This window comes from Thalassophryne amazonica, chromosome 15 (assembly GCF_902500255.1).
Source record: "Thalassophryne amazonica chromosome 15, fThaAma1.1, whole genome shotgun sequence".
Taxonomy (NCBI): domain Eukaryota; kingdom Metazoa; phylum Chordata; class Actinopteri; order Batrachoidiformes; family Batrachoididae; genus Thalassophryne; species Thalassophryne amazonica.
The window spans coordinates 24,908,954-24,929,218 of NC_047117.1; the positions used below are offsets into that span (position 1 = coordinate 24,908,954).

Here is a 20,265-nt window from a genome sequence, read left to right on the forward strand (position 1 = left end):
GGAAATTTGAAACTGCTGGCTAAGGCTAAGCGTAAATTTGGTAAGATTGTAATTCACGTCGGCAGTAATGACACCCGGTTACGCCAATCGGAGGTCACTAAAATTAATATTAAATCGGTGTGTAACTGCAAAAACAATGTCGGACTCTGTAGTTTTCACTGGGCCCCTCCCCAATCAGACCGGGAGTGACATGTTTAGCCGCATGTTCTCCTTGAATTGCTGGCTGTCTGAGTGGTGTCCAAAAAATGAGGTGGGCTTCATAGATAATTGGCAAAGCTTCTGGGAAAACCTGGTCTTGTTAGGAGAGACGGCATCCATCCCACTTTGGATGGAGCAGCTCTCATTTCTAGAAATCTGGCCAATTTTCTTAAATCCTCCAAACCGTGACTATCCAGGGTTGGGACCAGGAAGCAGAGTTGTAGTCTTACACACCTCTCTGCAGCTTCTCTCCCCCTGCCATCCCCTCATTACCCCATCCCCGTAGAGACGGTGCCTGCTCCCAGACCACCAATAACCAGCAAAAATCTATTTAAGCATAAAAATTCAAAAAGAAAAAATAATATAGCACCTTCAACTGCACCACAGACTAAAACAGTTAAATGTGGTCTATTAAACATTAGGTCTCTCTCTTCTAAGTCCCTGTTGGTAAATGATATAATAATTGATCAACATATTGATTTATTCTGCCTTACAGAAACCTGGTTACAGCAGGATGAATATGTTAGTTTAAATGAGTCAACACCCCCGAGTCACACTAACTGTCAGAATGCTCGTAGCACGGGCCGGGGCGGAGGATTAGCAGCAATCTTCCATTCCAGCTTATTAATTAATCAAAAACCCAGACAGAGCTTTAATTCATTTGAAAGCTTGACTCTTAGTCTTGTCCATCCAAATTGGAAGTCCCAAAAACCAGTTTTATTTGTTATTATCTATCGTCCACCTGGTCGTTACTGTGAGTTTCTCTGTGAATTTTCAGACCTTTTGTCTGACTTAGTGCTTAGCTCAGATAAGATAATTATAGTGGGCGATTTTAACATCCACACAGATGCTGAGAATGACAGCCTCAACACTGCATTTAATCTATTATTAGACTCTATTGGCTTTGCTCAAAAAGTAAATGAGTCCACCCACCACTTTAATCATATCTTAGATCTTGTTCTGACTTATGGTATGGAAATAGAAGACTTAACAGTATTCCCTGAAAACTCCCTTCTGTCTGATCATTTCTTAATAACATTTACATTTACTCTGATGGACTACCCAGCAGTGGGGAATAAGTTTCATTACACTAGAAGTCTTTCAGAAAGCACTGTAACTAGGTTTAAGGATATGATTCCTTCTTTATGTTCTCTAATGCCATATACCAACACAGTGCAGAGTAGCTACCTAAACTCTGTAAGTGAGATAGAGTATCTCGTCAATAGTTTTACATCCTCATTGAAGACAACTTTGGATGCTGTAGCTCCTCTAAAAAAGAGAGCTTTAAATCAGAAGTGCCTGACTCTGTGGTATAACTCACAAACTCGTAGCTTAAAGCAGATAACCCGTAAGTTGGAGAGGAAATGGCGTCTCACTAATTTAGAAGATCTTCACTTAGCCTGGAAAAAGAGTCTGTTGCTCTATAAAAAAGCCCTCCGTAAAGCTAGGACATCTTTCTACTCATCACTAATTGAAGAAAATAAGAACAACCCCAGGTTTCTTTTCAGCACTGTAGCCAGGCTGACAAAGAGTCAGAGCTCTATTGAGCTGAGTATTCCATTAACTTTAACTAGTAATGACTTCATGACTTACTTTGCTAACAAAATTTTAACTATTAGAGAAAAAATTACTCATAACCATCCCAAAGATGTATCGTTATCTTTGGCTGCTTTCAGTGATGCCGGTATTTGGTTAGACTCTTTCTCTCCGATTGTTCTGTCTGAGTTATTTTCATTAGTTACTTCATCCAAACCATCAACATGTTTATTAGACCCCATTCCTACCAGGCTGCTCAAGGAAGCCCTACCATTATTTAATGCTTCGATCTTAAATATGATCAATCTATCTTTGTTAGTTGGCTATGTACCACAGGCTTTTAAGGTGGCAGTAATTAAACCATTACTTAAAAAGCCATCACTTGACCCAGCTATCTTAGCTAATTATAGGCCAATCTCCAACCTTCCTTTTCTCTCAAAAATTCTTGAAAGGGTAGTTGTAAAACAGCTAACTGATCATCTGCAGAGGAATGGTCTATTTGAAGAGTTTCAGTCAGGTTTTAGAATTCATCATAGTACAGAAACAGCATTAGTGAAGGTTACAAATGATCTTCTTATGGCCTCGGACAGTGGACTCATCTCTGTGCTTGTTCTGTTAGACCTCAGTGCTGCTTTTGATACTGTTGACCATAAAATTTTATTACAGAGATTAGAGCATGCCATAGGTCTTAAAGGCACTGCGCTGCGGTGGTTTGAATCATATTTGTCTAATAGATTACAATTTGTTCATGTAAATGGGGAATCTTCTTCACAGACTAAAGTTAATTATGGAGTTCCACAAGGTTCTGTGCTAGGACCAATTTTATTCACTTTATACATGCTTCCCTTAGGCAGTATTATTAGACGGTATTGCTTAAATTTTCATTGTTACGCAGATGATACCCAGCTTTATCTATCCATGAAGCCAGAGGACACATACCAATTAGCTAAACTGCAGGATTGTCTTACAGACATAAAGACATGGATGACCTCTAATTTCCTGCTTTTAAACTCAGATAAAACTGAAGTTATTGTACTTGGCCCCACAAATCTTAGAAACATGCTGTCTAACCAGATCCTTACTGTGGATGGCATTACCCTGACCTCTAGTAATACTGTGAGAAATCTTGGAGTCATTTTTGATCAGGATATGTCATTCAAAGCGCATATTAAACAAATATGTAGGACTGCTTTTTTGCATTTACGCAATATCTCTAAAATCAGAAAGGTCTTGTCTCAGAGTGATGCTGAAAAACTAATTCATGCATTTATTTCCTCTAGGCTGGACTATTGTAATTCATTATTATCAGGTTGTCCTAAAAGTTCCCTAAAAAGCCTTCAGTTAATTCAAAATGCTGCAGCTAGAGTACTGACGGGGACTAGAAGGAGAGAGCATATCTCACCCATATTGGCCTCTCTTCATTGGCTTCCTGTTAATTCTAGAATAGAATTTAAAATTCTTCTTCTTACTTATAAGGTTTTGAATAATCAGGTCCCATTTTATCTTAGGAACCTCGTAGTACCATATCACCCCAATAGAGCGCTTCGCTCTCAGACTGCAGGCTTACTTGTAGTTCCTAGGGTTTGTAAGAGTAGAATGGGAGGCAGAGCCTTCAGCTTTCAGGCTCCTCTCCTGTGGAACCAGCTCCCAATTCAGATCAGGGAGACAGACACCCTCTCTACTTTTAAGATTAGGCTTAAAACTTTCCTTTTTGCTAAAGCTTATAGTTAGGGCTGGATCAGGTGACCCTGAACCATCCCTTAGTTATGCTGCTATAGACGTAGACTGCTGGGGGGTTCCCATGATGCACTGTTTCTTTCTCTTTTTGCTCTGTATGCACCACTCTGCATTTAATCATTAGTGATCGATCTCTGCTCCCCTCCACAGCATGTCTTTTTCCTGGTTCTCTCCCTCAGCCCCAACCAGTCCCAGCAGAAGACTGCCCCTCCCTGAGCCTGGTTCTGCTGGAGGTTTCTTCCTGTTAAAAGGGAGTTTTTCCTTCCCACTGTAGCCAAGTGCTTGCTCACAGGGGGTCGTTTTGACCGTTGGGGTTTTACATAATTATTGTATGGCCTTGCCTTACAATATAAAGCGCCTTGGGGCAACTGTTTGTTGTGATTTGGCGCTATATAAAAAAATTGATTGATCAATAAATGCACAAGTTTATGTTGATATTTTGGGCAATTGAAAGGATGTTTGGGGATGATGAAATCATTTTTCAAGATGATAATGCATCTTGCCATAGAGCAAAAACTGCAAAAACATTCCTTGCAAAAAGACACATAGGGTCAATGTCAATGAGCAGATCTGATTTGATGCAGGTGTTAATTTGGGGGATGAAAATTTACAGGGTGATTCCATAATTTTTTCCTCAGAATTGAGTGATTCCATATTTTTTTCCTCTGCTTGGTCTAAAAAAGTAACCATTACTGACTGCCACAATCTTTTTTTCTTGATTTCTTTTAGTGTTTCTTAAAGCCATAAAGTTGCCATTTGAAATGACTTTAGTTTTGTGTCATGTCTGTGATCTGCTTTTTTTCTACAAAATTAAACAACTGAATGAACATCCTCTGAGGCCGGTGATTCCATAATTATTGCCAGGGGTTGTAATTAGCGTGACTGTCTTTTGTCTTTAAAGCTACAGTCTGTAGGATTGAGGGACGAGTATTAGTGGAGGTGGAATGTAACCTTCATAACATCTGTTTATCTAACTGATATGTTTTAGAATGAGCCCTTCATATCGACATGGGAGTGAACCCCCCCATGGAGGCCGCCATGTTGATACAGAAGCCCAAATCAACACTTACTCCATTTTTGCCATTTTGTAGCACAGTCAGAAGACAGAAAGAAAAAAAAAAAAGGGAAATGTAAACAATTGTGATCAGTGACAGCATAATGCAATCTGCAACCACACCACTAGATGACACTAAATCCTACACAGTGTAGCTTTAAATATTGCTCCTTTACCCTGTATGCCCAAATTAGAGGAAATACACAAAGAAAACTACAAACACGATGCATTATACATGTCAAAAACACAGCTGGCTAATTGTCAGAAGTACCTTGTTATTTAAGATGGTGCCAAGTGTCTGTGCGTACAATATCAAAGCAGACTGGTTTACTGGCAGCAAATGACAGGGTGTGAAACTGTGTCAGAGAAGTAAGGGAACCTACCAGAGTCTGTTACGCAGCTGGCTGACGAGATCTGTAAAGACTAATTGTGCATCAGTCGGAGGCTGCAGAAATTCTCACTTTGTGCTTTGACTGTTCACTATACTGTGCGCTCCCACCCACCCACCCACCCACCCACACACCCACACACACACACACACACACACACACACACACACACACACACACACACACACACACACACACACACACACACACACACACACACGTGACCCAGACTCACACCAGACACAGAGAACTCTACAGCACAAAAAGAGACTTTTGGAAATATATGAGCAAGCAACTCATCAATGGACCCTGAGGTCAGCTCATGACCCCGAGCTCTGCCATGCACCCAGAACAAGAATCTCCAGCTGGAATTTAAAAACAAACAAAACAAAAACAAGAATGCACATTCGTGCACTGAGCGTCCCCCATCGATTATTTGGAAAAAGGCGTACAATTGGCTCAGTGCTTACGTGACATGATAAATTAGGAAATACTTACATGTCTACAACTGTTCTGATACTGTATTTGAAAATAAAAACAACCGTGTTGCCGATCTTACTGCGGTGCCACACTGAGATTTTGCTCAATAGCAGTTATGTTTTCAAAATTAAAAGCTGGAAGGTAGATCAAATATAGTTTTTTTTTTTTTGACTGATTGGTCTTAAAGATAAAGACACAAACAAGAATCATTTGATAGTGACCCCCCCCCCCCCCACCAAAAAAAAATCCCTCCTGACAAAACAAAACAAAACAAAAAACTACAGCTGCCAGGGTAAAATAAATTACAACAATCAATACTCTGTTCAGTAAAACAGGGTCTTTGTAAAATCTGACAACTCTGAAATTTGAACTCATTGGAGACACACTCATTTGGGATGTTCATTCAAAATTTGTTGAAAATCTTAATGTTCAAGTTGTCATGGCCAGAAAAAAGTGTGACAGAGGCATGCATGGTTGGACTGTCTTTCTATCTCCACCTTCTAGCCGTATGGCTGGTAGGGCATTATATCTATTTATGGATCAATAAATAGATAACGTCAGGGTGCAGCAATTAACCGATATGAATTAAAAATCAAAGTAACCGATATGGCTACATTGACACACGAACCCCAGGACTGATCTAAATGTACTATTAACCAGTTGATGGATCAATTTTAATGTTATAATTCAGCTGAATTACTCTAGTGTTCCTGCAGCTTCAGCATCTTCAAACTCTTGTCAAAGTTCAAAGGTCAGTGTGATGCTCTCATGATGACAGGAGTATTTAACTTTACGGGGTAAAATCAACACATCCGACAGAGGCACATGGAATAATTTAATTAAATTAATTAATTTTGAATTTATTTAATTTATATAGCGCCAAATCACAACAAATTGCCTCAAGGCGCTTCATACAAGTAAGGTCTAACCTTCTCAACTCCTAGAGTAAGCACACAGGTGACAGTGGTAAGGAAAAACTCCCTCTGATGATTTGAGGAAGAAACCTCAAGCAGACCAGACTCAAAGGGGTGATCCTCTGCTTGGGCCATACTACCAACACAATTAACAATACAAATATCCAAGAAATACATTTGAAATTTTCATTTAATTTGCAATTCATTAATGCACCCATATCTGTTCAGAATTTTAAGTATCTGCTATGGTACTTAGGCTATGCTTATAATGGTTGGCTTCTTCCTCTGGCCTTCGTCTTTGTTGTGTTTTGTGGTACTACTGTGTTTTCTGCCCCCAGTAGTGAACAAAAGGTGACCAGCTGCCACACCAATATGCACAGGAGCAAAAATTCCATGAAGAATCATGCTGGTTCTTCATGGAATTTATATTTGAAGGTAAGCAATGCTGCTTTTGGCTAATTTATCAAGGAAAATTAATATCTACATTAAACAAAGAATCGTATCACATTGCATCATGTCGCATACTTCTTGTATAAGCATCGTATCATCTTAAGGGAGTGAGAGAGAGTGAGAGAGAGAGAGAGAGGAAGATTTAAACATAAGTTACTGTGAGAAACTGCACAAGACAGATGCAAAAAGTGACACACACTTGTACTGGAATGAATAAAAAGAGAAGGAAGAAAAAGTTTGCATTTGGAATTACTGATCAAAGAAATTCCCACAGGAAGCCTCTCTTAATGAGAGCTGTACAAGAAAAGCAAGGAAGACAAGAAGAGAGTGACAGAAAAGAAATAGTATGGCGTGCCATTCCTACACAGTTGAAGATATGGGAGTGAGTAAGTGTGTGTGTGTGTGTGTCAGGGGATTGGTTGTTTGAAGGATGTTTTCAAGATCGTTTTAATGTCTTCACTGAGGGAGTGTCAGTGGCAAGGCCAGGTTAATTAACCCCAAGGGAGTACCAGCTGAGGGGGCCTGCATTTGAATATGTCACAGAAATAGTGCGAGTGTGTCAGCTGAGGCCGGATGGCGGAGCTGAGCCAGCAAACATGTTGACTATGCATTACATACTAAAAGGGTAGCGAGCAAGAGACAGACAGAGCAGGTACCGGAGTAAAATAAATAAAGGAAACGCGAGTGCGCGGGCCCCAGGATCATTTGCGTGGCACTGATGTTTTGCTCTTCTTTACCCACTGCGCCACCGGATTTCTCCGAGTTATTAATGTTTGTCATTAGCTGCATTACGCTGGAGGACAGTGACTGGAAAAAAGTGCAGAAAATTATATGGGACAAATATTGACAATAGTCTGCTCCTGGGTATTGGAGAAGAAGAAAAGATGCAAACTATGTTAATGAATGGTAATTAACCACCAGGGTTTGTCTCTCCTGGATCCCAGCTAAATTGGTCCCCGAGTTACAGCTAGAGACAGTGCTGGCCTAATCCTTTATTATAAAAAGATAAAGGAAAACGACATCATTAGCATATATTTGAGAAAGGAGGGGGATTAAAAAGTGAAATGATTTCTTTTTAATTCCTGAATGGAGGCGGCTTCACACCATTGTTAATTATACATTAAAAAACAAAAACTAGAAGGAAAATAAAAGCTAGAAGGGGTACAGAAAGGAGGAAAAAATGATTTGAAGGGTTGAGGGAAAGTGTGTGTAGTCTCTGGTGTAAGATGTCAACTCAAGGACAGAGGAGACCAGGATTATAATATTCAAACTGAATGAGAGAGGAATTAAAAAAAAAAAGGGGAGGATATGTAGGCATGTCAAGGATAGAATCACACCTTCAAACGCAGCACGGTTCTGTGCTGTGGGTGTCACATGTAGCCCTTCTTAATGATGTCAACAGCAGGGGTCACTTGTTACAGACAGGAACCATGCCAACCGTTGGCTGTCAATCATGAGAGAAGTGCAAGAACCCCGCTGTCCACCAGAGCATCCTTGCTATCAGGCCTTCCAAATGCTGCACTCAACAACATGCAAGAGCACTGAACAGAAACACCATGGAAGGAGTCATCAAAGCAAATAAAGTATACACCAAAACACAATTTCTGTTTTTAATTAACATTTTACAGGGAAAAAAAAAAGATCAGATTTGCCAACTAAAACAAATAATCAACAAAATTAAATCCATAAGTTGATACATTATTAAATTATGTTTTTCTGTTGGATATAAAACACAGTGATTACCTTGATGTGTACTCTGCCAAAAGGCAAGTATATTTGTATATTTTCTTGTCAAAATATGAAATCCACACTTAATGTAAGACAATAATTTAAGTTAAATTTCAGTAAAGTATAAAGACTTGTTTTTAAGATAAACACATCTTAAAAATCTTCAGTGAAAGTGTCTTGGAAACATCTTGATTTGAGAAGAAACATGCTTTTTTTGACTCACCATAAGAGTTTTAAACTGCTTTGTTGTAATCATAGACTGTGTATACAACCCCTGGCAAAAATTATGGAATCACCGGCCTCAGAGGATGTTCATTCAGTTGTTTAATTTTGTAGAAAAAAAGCAGATCACAGACATGACACAAAACTAAAGTCATTTCAAATGGCAACTTTCTGGCTTTAAGAAACACTATAAGAAATCAAGAAAAAAAGATTGTGGCAGTCAGTAACGGTTACTTTTTTAGACCAAGCAGAGGAAAAAAATATGGAATCACTCAATTCTGAGGAAAAAATTATGGAATCACCCTGTAAATTTTCATCCCCCAAATTAACACCTGCATCAAATCAGATCTGCTCATTGACATTGACCCTATGTGTCTATTTGCAAGGAATGTTTTTGCAGTTTTTGCTCTATGGCAAGATGCATTATCATCTTGAAATATGATTTCATCATCCCCAAACATCCTTTCAATAGATGGGATAAGAAAAGAATCCAAAACATCAACGTAAACTTGTGCATTTATTGATGATGTAATGACAGCCATCTCCCCAGTGCCTTTACCTGACATGCAGCCCCATATCATCAATGATTGTGGAAATTTACATGTTCTCTTCAGGCAGTCATCTTTATAAATCTCATTGGAACGGCACCAAACAAAAGTTCCAGCATCATCACCTTGCCCAATGCAGATTCGAGATTCATCACTGAATATGACTTTCATCCAGTCATCCACAGTCGACAATTGCTTTTCCTTAGCCCATTGTAACCTTGTTTTTTTCTGTTTAGGTGTTAATGATGCCTTTCGTTTAGCTTTTCTGTATGTAAATCCCATTTCCTTTAGCCGGTTTCTTACAGTTCGGTCACAGACGTTGACTCCAGTTTCCTCCAGTTTCCTCCCATTCGTTCCTCATTTGTTTTGTTGTACATTTTTCGATTTTTGAGACATATTGCTTTAAGTTTTCTGTCTTGACGCTTTGATGTCTTCCTTGGTCTACCAGTATGTTTGCCTTTAACAACCTTCCCATGTTGTTTGTATTTGGTCCAGAGTTTAGACACAGATGACTGTGAACAACCAACATCTTTTGCAACATTGCGTGATGATTTACTCTCTTTTAAGAGTTTGATAATCCTCTTTGTTTCAATTGACATCTCTCGTGTTGGAGCCATGATTCATGTCAGTCCACTTGGTGCAACAGCTCTCCAAGGTGTGATCACTCCTTTTTAGATGCAGACTAACGAGCAGATCTGATATGATGCAGGTGTTAGTTTTGGGGATGAAAATTTACAGGGTGATTCCATAATTTTTTCCTCAGAATTGAGTGATTCCATATTTTTTTCCTCTGCTTGGTCTAAAAAAGTAACCGTTACTGACTGCCACAATCTTTTTTTCTTGATTTCTTATAGTGTTTCTTAAAGCCAGAAAGTTGCCATTTGAAATGACTTTAGTTTTGTGTCATGTCTGTGATCTGCTTTTTTTCTACAAAATTAAACAACTGAATGAACATCCTCCGAGGCCGGTGATTCCATAATTTTTGCCAGGGGTTGTATATACTGGACAGGTGACATCACCCAGAGCCGATATGACATCCACAATTGGCTGCTTTAGGTGTCGGCATGTTGACAGCGCATACTCTGCCAATTTGGATAAGATGAAGATGTGGAGGTGGGTGACACTGTGCATGACAAATGAAGCCTGAACATACTCCATTTTCAAGTTAAAAACACACTAAACTAACAGGCTAACCTTGGTTAGGTATTTATGAAATCATTTTGGGGACTGCACAGTGCTTCTCATAACATCTACTTTGGTGTGGGCATTAAAAATGATGACCTGCTTAGTTTCTCAGCATCACTGATTAACTGGACTGAACAGATCATGCTACCGATAGCTGCTAAAAGTGCCAACGCCTTTAGCACTTTTAATTAAATTACCCGATAATTTCACTCAGTGGTGTTATTTTCCCCGGCTCTTTCTGTAATACTACCCCTCAAAAAGTACAAACTCAAACTATTCCGCACTTTTAAATTTATTTGAAGTCACAGTGAAAAATCAGGCCTGGGTTCTGGAGAATGTCTCTCACAGACGAGATCCGCTCTTTCAGAACCCCGAGCAATGGACACAAACAGTTTTTATAAAGTACAACCTAGACGTGACAAAGGCGGACCTTATTTCGCAAAATCCTTCCTTTATTGGTCCCCGTGGGCATTTGACGGAGGTCTCACCCCCTGCCCGTGACCTGCGCAATAACGGTACATGTATGATTTATAATGTAATCTGAATCTCTTTGTCCTAAGTGGTAAAACTGGTTAAATCCAGTTCGACATGCACATTCCAGCACAGGCAAATTCCAAAAGAGAAGAGAGAAAAAGAAAATAAAACTAAGGATACAATCCTAAGTAAAATAACTACTTTAATACCAGAACAAATAAAGAAAAAAAGAATTAAACACAACTATATGTAACAATGGAAATTGTGGCACACAGACCTCTCAGATTACCTGTTAGGTGATCTAATCACACAAGCCATATTATAACAGATATTTGCAATGAAATGCTCAAACTGACAGAAACAGTCCCCCCAAAACGTTTAGCACCTGCAGCCAGCGGCCTCTGAGCTGAGAGACCACTAGCTGTCACTCAAAGCAGCCACGCCCCTAATTATGCATAGCTTTATGGCTTAAAAGGTAAGAAGTTAGAAAAAAAAATCATCTCCTGTACAGTTGTCATGGAGGGAAGAACTCGCCATAGTCATCAAAACCTCTTTTTTGGTACCAGGTTGTATACATTTTTTTTCTCCTCTAAACCTCTTCACTTTTGGAGCCTGCCTCAGGCATCCAGTCAAAGAACTAAATTTTTTAGTTCCTGGTGTGCTTCATTTGGGACCATCAAATGTTACAGACTGGTTGTACCACTTCCAAATAATAATAAAGCAAAGGTCAAAAGATTTCTCAGCTTTAAGAAAGTGAATTTTGTCTTGTTCCAGTGGCAGATTTATTTTCTTCATTTATTTATTTTAGATAAAAAAGTGTTTTTAACTTTTAAAAAGAGAAAAAAAACAACAAACAAAAAACAAAACAAAACAGAATCCTAAAAACTACATGAAATTAAATTCTGCTTCAATAACTGCTAACTGAAAAGTTTACTGTGATAAAGCTAAAGTGATATTTTATTGCTCTAAAATAGGCCTAAAGAGCTGAAATTTTAACATGTTGTAGCTTTGTAGTGTACATCATTAGCAGTTCGCTGATTAACTGAACTGTGGCCAGTACTGAAAATCCATCCATCGATTTTCTACATATACCAGCCTACCCCAGCAGTCAAAGGGCATGAGGTGAGGCACACTCTGGACAGGATGCCAGTTTATTGGAGGGGCTTATGTAGACTGACAAACACATTCACTCACACCTACAGCCAATTTAAAGTTTCCAATTCACCTAACCTGCATGTATTTGGAAGTGGGAGGATGCTGGAGCACACAGGGACCACACGCAGACACAGAGAGGACATGCAAACTCCATACAGAAAGGCCGCAGGTGGGAAGCGAACCCACAACCTTCTTGCTATGAAGTAACGGTGCTAACCACTAAGCCACCGCGCTGCCCACCACTGCAAATAACACTGCAAATAATAAATCTTATGGTGAGTCTAAATAAATAAATAAACAAACTTGTTTAATTAGTTATGACTAAAAACAAGATGTTTCCAAGAGTCTTTTCCCGGTTTGACTCACGGGGGCAACAGCTCCAGCAGGGGACCCCAGACTTCTCTTTCCCGTGCCACATTGACCACCTGTGACTGAGGGATCCCGAGGCGTTCCCAGGGCAGTGTGGAGATATAATCTCTCCACCTAGTCCTGGGTCTTCCCCAGGGTCTCCTCCCAGATGGACGTGCCTGGAACACCTCCCTAGGGAGGCGCTCAGGAGACATTCTTACCAGATGCCCGAACCACCTGAGCTGGCTCCTTTCAACGTGAAGGAGCAGTGACTGTACTCCGAGCTCCCCACAGATGACCGAACTTCAGACTAAAAATCCATCATCTAAAAACTAGTCTTTATATCTTGCTGAAATTTTGCTTGTTCAGTGATTGTGTCTCATATTAAGTGGAGACGGGATAGTTTGACTGGAAAGTGGATAAGTATACTTGGTACAATTTTGTATTTTTGCAGTGTGCTGTAATGAATGAAACTGATTGGGCTTCAGTTATTCAAGAGGATGACTGTGAGCAGAAGAGTCGGGCCTGATAAATGGATCTCACTCCTTACAGGGAATATTCTGCTCTATGCTTCGCATTTGACTTTCTCAAAGTGTCGACTTGGCATTGCCAGGTCAAGTTGTTGTACCCTAAGGTCCTTGAGATGCCAAGTAAATTAAGGGAAAAGGCATAAATTAAAAAAAAGTCCAAGACTGGTGTAAGCAATTGCCTTATCACCCGAGTTCTGCCGTGCGAATGGAGAGAGTGGCTGCGCTGTAAATTAGCTCGGCACTAAAGGGCCCTGTCCAACATAGCACGCTGAGCGCTAACACAGATGTCCAGGGCTCATTTACAAAAGCTCGGCTGCTGTGTTGAGCCAGTGGCCTAGAGTGAGTAGACAGCGCTTCTCTCAAAAATATTGGTTCTGCTGCTCCGGCTCAGCTTGGCTCAGCCCAGCTCCCACTGAGTAAGGACCACGGAGAGAAAAGAAGGGAGGGAGAAAAAAGAAGAGGATGACAGTTTTCTCAGCCTCAGCCCAGGGAGTCAGGCGTTTTCGCTGACTGGTGTTGCGATCGTAGCCAGCTCTTCTGTCAGCACTTTCCTCTCCTTCATCTTCACACGCACAGCCTCCATTAGCTGGCTAGCAGAGGGGATCTGCAGGGGAGGGCAGGGAGAGGAAGAGGGTGCAGGGGTGGTGGTGGTGGAGCAAATGAGGAAAACACACAAATGCATCATTATTACAAAAAAAAGGTCATCTTTCTGACACCTGGCAACTTTTTAGAGAGCTTATGTGCTGTTTTGTGAGAATAAAAGACTCTCTGATGAGGGCCTGAGGACTCTGGAAAACGTCTGAAGAACCACCTGCATTCATTGATTTGACAAAGAAATTTACAGCACAGCCTACATAAAACACAATTCTAGGTTTTTCTTTCTTCCAGGCTTGTAACGTATGATTGCTAAGTACTGAGTACAGGTACCTGCTGACACTTCAAGTTCATGGTCATGTTCAAAACACTCGCCACACAATTACACTTGTCGTGCTGTTTCCCCTCACCCCTGTAACACACTGCAACTGTTATGGCCACGTCACGCTGGGTACGCGTATCATATGCAACAGTCACGCATGTGTGCAATTATATCATGCAGCATTTCAGATGCGTTTGTGGCAAGTCACTGCTCACTCTTTCCCAATCATTTGTCTTTGATAATGAATTTGATTTCACCCTCTTGATCTGCTATAATGTTTTAAGCCCCTTTCACGCGCACTCACTTTGGGATTTTCTTGTGTGTGTGTTTTTTTTTTTTTTGGGGGGGGGGGGGGCGCTCAGCAGTACAGCTGTGTACCTGACAGCACCTACCTGAAAGACACAGACACATTATACAATTATAGACTTTTGACGAGGTTTACCCATGATTATGTGAACCCCATCCTGACTACCCTTACCAAAAAATAGTACTGATAAGTATATAAAAAGTAAACTGGAAGTATACTTGAAACACACTTGCATGTACTACTTTTTGGTAAGGGTAGGTCCGCATAATCACGGGTACACCGAAATCAAAAGTCTATAACTGCTTTATTATATAGTAAGCAAGAAAACTGGGAGTTTGTCAAACATACTAAAACTGAAAAATCAATCTCAAGTTTCAACTCTTTATTATTACTGTCATACTGCACCAACTGACATCCCATCGATCGACTGGAGATGCCTGTTAAGTCCATGACGAAGAGTCATCAGGCTTGTTTTCTTATAAAGTTTGCCATTCGCCTGTCTAGCTTCCGTGTAAAATGGACCAAATACTCTGTCAAGCATCCGTTTGTCATAAATTTCAAAGTTGGGCGCATGTCTCTTTTGAGTGACGTACTTGCGAAACAGGTTGGCTGCTGACTGTGTATTTCTGCGGGTGTTCTTTGCATCTTTTTCGTGTAAAATTCGTTTTAAGTCTGCGTCACTAACAGACCCAAACCTGTCTTCTGCCATCTTGTCAACAAACTGACAGCCAAAGTAGGCGTTGTATCGCGTTATTTGATTGGTCCTTATTGATAGAAGGCGTCGCTCAATTAGCTAGCGCTACGCTGCACGCAAGGTGTACTCATTTCGCACGCGCAGTCTACTCGGCTCCACCAGCGGTCAACTCAGCATGTGGTACAGCCGGAAAGTGGCAAATGAGCCAATCAGAAGTTGGCAAAATCCCATATCATATAATAATTTAATATATAAACTTTAAAAAGTGCATGTAGACTCACCACCAACTCCATCCTTTTAGATAAATTTTGCAAACCAGCTGTTGAATCACAGAGTGCCATGTGGGTTAAAGAGCGGTCGGAAGCAGCAGAAAGTGACTTTTTATAACTGAACAACAGTCTTGTGACTTTTTCTGTTACTAAAATGGCTAGAAAATATTTATATTTTTTATGGCTGTGAGTTCATGGCTGTGTGTTTACCAATTTTCAGTTTATTTAGCTAATATGTGGAAAAAATGGGTGACAGGGTCTATTCTCTCAAGGGGACTGGCTCATGTGACACAACACGCTCTTCTGGGACACGTCATGCTGGCTGTCTGTAAGATTTAATCTGCTAACATGGACACTCAACAAAAATCACCACATAACGCAGCTGTAATACAAGTGCGACGTTTGCTGTGAGTTTTAGGCTTTACCTGTCACTAGGTTACCACGCACACACCATCTGGGTGACAGGCTGGAAAGCAACAGATCAGGGCTCTAGTGGTTAAGCATTGGGCTTTAGACCAGAGGATCCTCAGTTCAAACCCCAGCATGACCAGAAAATCACCAAGTTGCTCCCAGTGTGTATTGAGTGCCTTGCATGGCAGTACCTTGACATCGGTGTGTGAGTGTGTTTGTGTGAATGTGAGGCATAATTGTAAAGCACTTTGAGCGTCTGATGGAGATGGAAAAGCGCTATATAAATGCAGTCCATTTACCATTTATTTAGCATTCAGAAACTTCAAATTCATGACAAAATAGACACACTGGTGGTCAGGAATTAGCAGATAATGCACTATGCTAAATGCCACCGAACGACGTGCATACATAGACGTCACATGCCCATGCTGCAGTCACACACTGCGCACATGCTGGCAGTTGTGGTGTGTGTGTGTGGCAAATATAGCACGCAAATGCTTGCCACTAACATGCCACACATACGTCTTCCGTGTGAGAGCGACTTTACATTGTGAGGGAATGTTATGGCCCAGTCACACGACGATTCCTGAATGAAGGGAAAACGGAAAAAAAGTCACAAAAGGTGGACGAAAGAGCTTTATACCCCTGGCAAAAATTATGGAATCACCGGCCTCGGAGGATGTTCATTCAGTTGTTTAATTTTGTAGAAAAAAAGCAGATCACAGACATGACACAAAACTAAAGTAATTTCAAATGGCAACTTTCTGGCTTTAAGAAACACTATAAGAAATCAGGAAAAAAAAATTGTGGCAGTCAATAACGGTTACTTTTTTAGACCAAGCAGAGGGAAAAAAATATGGAATCACTCAATTCTGATGAAAAAATTATGGAATCATGAAAAACAAAAGAACGCTCCAACACATCACTAGTATTTTGTTGCACCACCTCTGGCTTTTATAACAGCTTGCAGTCTCTGAGGCATGGACTTAATGAGTAACAAACAGTACTCTTCATCAATCTGGCTCCAACTTTCTCTGATTGCTGTTGCCAGATCAGCTTTGCAGGTTGGAGCCTTGTCATGGACCATTTTCTTCAACTTCCACCAAAGATTTTCAATTGGATTAAGATCCGGACTGTTTGCAGGCCATGACATTGACCCTATGTGTCTTTTTGCAAGGAATGTTTTCACAGTTTTTGCTCTATAGCAAGATGCATTATCATCTTGAAAAATGATTTCATCATCCCCAAACATCCTTTCAATAGATGGGATAAGAAAAGTATCCAAAACATCAACGTAAACTTGTGCATTTATTGATGATGTAATGACAGCCATCTCCCCAGTGCCTTTACCTGACATGCAGCCCCATATCATCAATGACTGTGGAAATTTACATGTTCTCTTCAGGCAGTCATCTTTATAAATCTCATTGGAACGGCACCAAACAAAAGTTCCAGCATCATCACCTTGCCCAATGCAGATTCGAGATTCATCACTGAATGACTTTCATCCAGTCATCCACAATCCACGATTGCTTTTCCTTAGCCCATTGTAACCTTGTTTTTTTCTGTTTAGGTGTTAATGATGGCTTTCGTTTAGCTTCTCTGTATGTAAATCCCATTTCCTTTAGGCGGTTTCTTACAGTTTGGTCACAGACGTTGACTCCAGTTTCCTCCCATACGTTCCTCATTTGTTTTGTTGTGCATTTTCAATTTTTGAGACATATTGCTTTAAGTTTTCTATCTTGACGCTTTGATGTCTTCCTTGGTCTACCACTATGTTTGCCTTTAATAACTTTCCCATGTTGTTTGTATTTGGTCCAGAGTTTAGACACAGCTGACTGTGAACAACCAACATCTTTTGCAACATTGCGTGATGATTTACCCTCTTTTAAGAGTTTGATAATCCTCTCCTTTGTTTCAATTGACATCTCTCGTGTTGGAGCCATGATTCATGTCAGTCCACTTGGTGCAACAGCTCTCCAAGGTGTGATCACTCCTTTTTAGATGCAGAGTAACGAGCAGATCTGATTTGATACAGGTGTTAGTTTTGGGGATGAAAATTTACAGGGTGATTCCATAATTTATTCCTCAGAATTGAGTGAGTCCATATTTTTTTTCCCTCTGCTTGGTCTAAAAAAGTAACCGTTACTGACTGCCACAATTTTTTTTCTTGATTTCTTATAGTGTTTCTTAAAGCAAGATAGTTGCCATTTGAAATTACTTTAGTTTTGTGTCATGTCTGTGATCTGCTTTTTTTCTACAAAATAAAACAACTGAATGAACATCCTCCGAGGCCGGTGATTCCATAATTTTTGCCAGGGGTTGTCACCGAACAGCCTGCAAAGCAAGAGCGCAAAAGGGATGAAAGAGGAACTTAACAAAACCGAAGCTAATGCTGATCTCGACGCTTTAATATGAAACGCGCCTGGAAGCCACAGCTGGAGTAGTGTGGGTCTGCATCTCTGAGTTACAGGACTCTGCCCTGGGATGGAGCTCATAGCACCTGAGTCCTGGAGAAACTGCAAACAGAAGCTGTGGAGATCTGTGTGCACGTCGGTGGACACACCTGCTCTGGTTCCTCATGCAGAACAAAAGAGGGATCAACTCCTTTGTCATCAGAATCCACACTGTATGATGGCATGCTGTGTGCTCCATCATGCTCCAATAATAATAAAAAAAAAAAACCTCTGGTGTGCCGTGGTCACGGTTCTATCACTGTATTACGTTATTACTAAGCTATATATATATTGATTTATAGCAGAAAACTGTCAAAAGGGGGAAAAATACAAGTGTAAAGATGACTGAATATATTAGAGCAGTAAATTGATCAGTCAGTGTGAACGCGCATTGACTCCCCATGTGAGGTTATTTCCACCAGCTGCAGCTGATCCACAACATGAATTCTGGCTTCCAGAACAGCTCTTTATATAATCTTTTGAATTATCTACCTGTTGTCACATTTACATAAGGGCTGGATTGTCATTCCTACATTCATATTGTTATATTTAATAAAAAATAATAAGCGCACGCAGGAGCTGCTGTTGCCGCTGCGTTCAAGTACCGTCAGAAATTACACAACGTTTTTGTTGTTTCAAATTCAGCAGGTGCTTGTGGCAAAATAATTAATTGTATACACACAAAAGATTAATTGTGGCCTATATAAGCTGCCTGAGCCCAGTGAAGCTGACCCCCCACCCAGATAAAAAAAAAAAAAAAAAAAAATCCAAACAAGCAGGCTGGAGAAGGCAATCCACTCCACACTTAACATAAGACAACGTAAACATTTCATAATATGTAAGATTTTTCATTTTTGCAGATAAATGGTTACTTTCGAGATGTAGGCACTGATTGGCTGCCTGGGTGGTTGGCATCCAAAGGAATTATGCGATGTGGTGGATGCGGTGTTGCACAGCCCCAGCGCATGCTCCCAGTCCTGACAATTGCTTTGGAAAGTGACAAAAGTTAATAATTTGGACAGAGATGTAACATCGTGCTAGTTGAAGGGATTTACATAGATACACCTTGAGGTCTAGAAATTAATGAGCAATTCAATACTAGTCTACTGTACCATTAATTCTGAGAAAGGTAAAAGGATCAAAACAGACATATACTTTATTTTCTCCAATCACAAAGCCTGAGTAGAGAGACCTTGTGACTCGTTTCGAAGGGTCGACGAATTCATAGAGAGGTTAAAACAAAGTGTGACAGACGGCCAGTGTTGCCACAGTTACTTTGAAAAAGTAATCCAATTACTGATTACTGATTACTCCTTGAAAAAGTAACTTAGTTACTTTACTGATTACTCAATTGGAAAAGTAACTAAGTTACATTACTAGTTACTTTTTAGTTACTTTCCCCAGCTGCCGACAACAACCCTCTGCCACCTCAACATGACAATGATACTTGTTTTGCCAAAACTCGCTTTATAGTCATCCTTTCTTGGCTTCAATGAAAATAAATACTTGTTTTATAAAAAGTAAAATAAAGACCTCTTTCTTGACCTCATATTTAACTGTTGACAGCACTGTAACAGTAAAACTTGCAATTTCTAACCTACATTGTTTATAAATGTAACTATTAAATTCATTCTAACATTTTTCTAACAATTAGATTCTCTCTAAACATTTTACTTGTCGAAATTATTATTATTTTAAGTAGTATTAGTAATTGTAGTAAAAAAAGGCTTCAAAACTGGACCTTTAATCTAGGGGTGTTGTGAGGGGGGCACATCCCTGCCCCACGCCCCCATTCAATCTGGATTCGCCCCTGCTTTGGCGTTTGAGCACAAAGAATGGATAACATTTATTCAGAAAACATGACCAGATTTACAGGTAAGAAAGTTTTATTGCGTTTTCACATCATGTGGTCCCCAGAAAGAGAGTTTAGGTGCATTTGAGTGGAAAATAGTGTTAGTTGTTGACGCGTCGCGGAGGATCAGCTGTTTTTAGCAGCAGATACGGAGCGGCTCAGAGAAAAAAAAGCATAAAAATGTCTTTGTAAAGCTCAGTGCAGGTGTGCTGGTGAGGATAAGTCGTAGCTGTTGCAGAAAAACGCGGATGAAAAGCTCACAGCTCGCTTAAAGTGGGCAGTTCAGTCGAACCCGACCCCCTGCCCACAGACCAAGTTTAATGCTGCTGTCGACCCATAATGCAAAAATAATAGTAACGCACAGTGACTTGGAGAAGTAACTTTAATCTGATTACTGATTTAGAAAGATTAA

The 20,265-nt window shown here is 40.2% G+C and overlaps 1 protein-coding gene across 3 annotated transcripts in view; it reads right to left on the reverse strand.

The window, feature by feature from the left end:
• Positions 1–13,112: 13,112 nt before the first annotated feature.
• Positions 13,113–20,265, reverse strand: part of cntln (centlein, centrosomal protein) — a 210,402-nt gene continuing 203,249 nt past the window's right edge. For all 3 annotated transcript variants that reach the window (XM_034188398.1, XM_034188397.1, XM_034188396.1), the window contains one exon: positions 13,113–13,552. In XM_034188398.1, the coding sequence (XP_034044289.1) occupies positions 13,442–13,552 (111 nt within the window). In that variant the 3' untranslated portion in view covers positions 13,113–13,441. The remainder of the gene's footprint in view (positions 13,553–20,265) is intronic.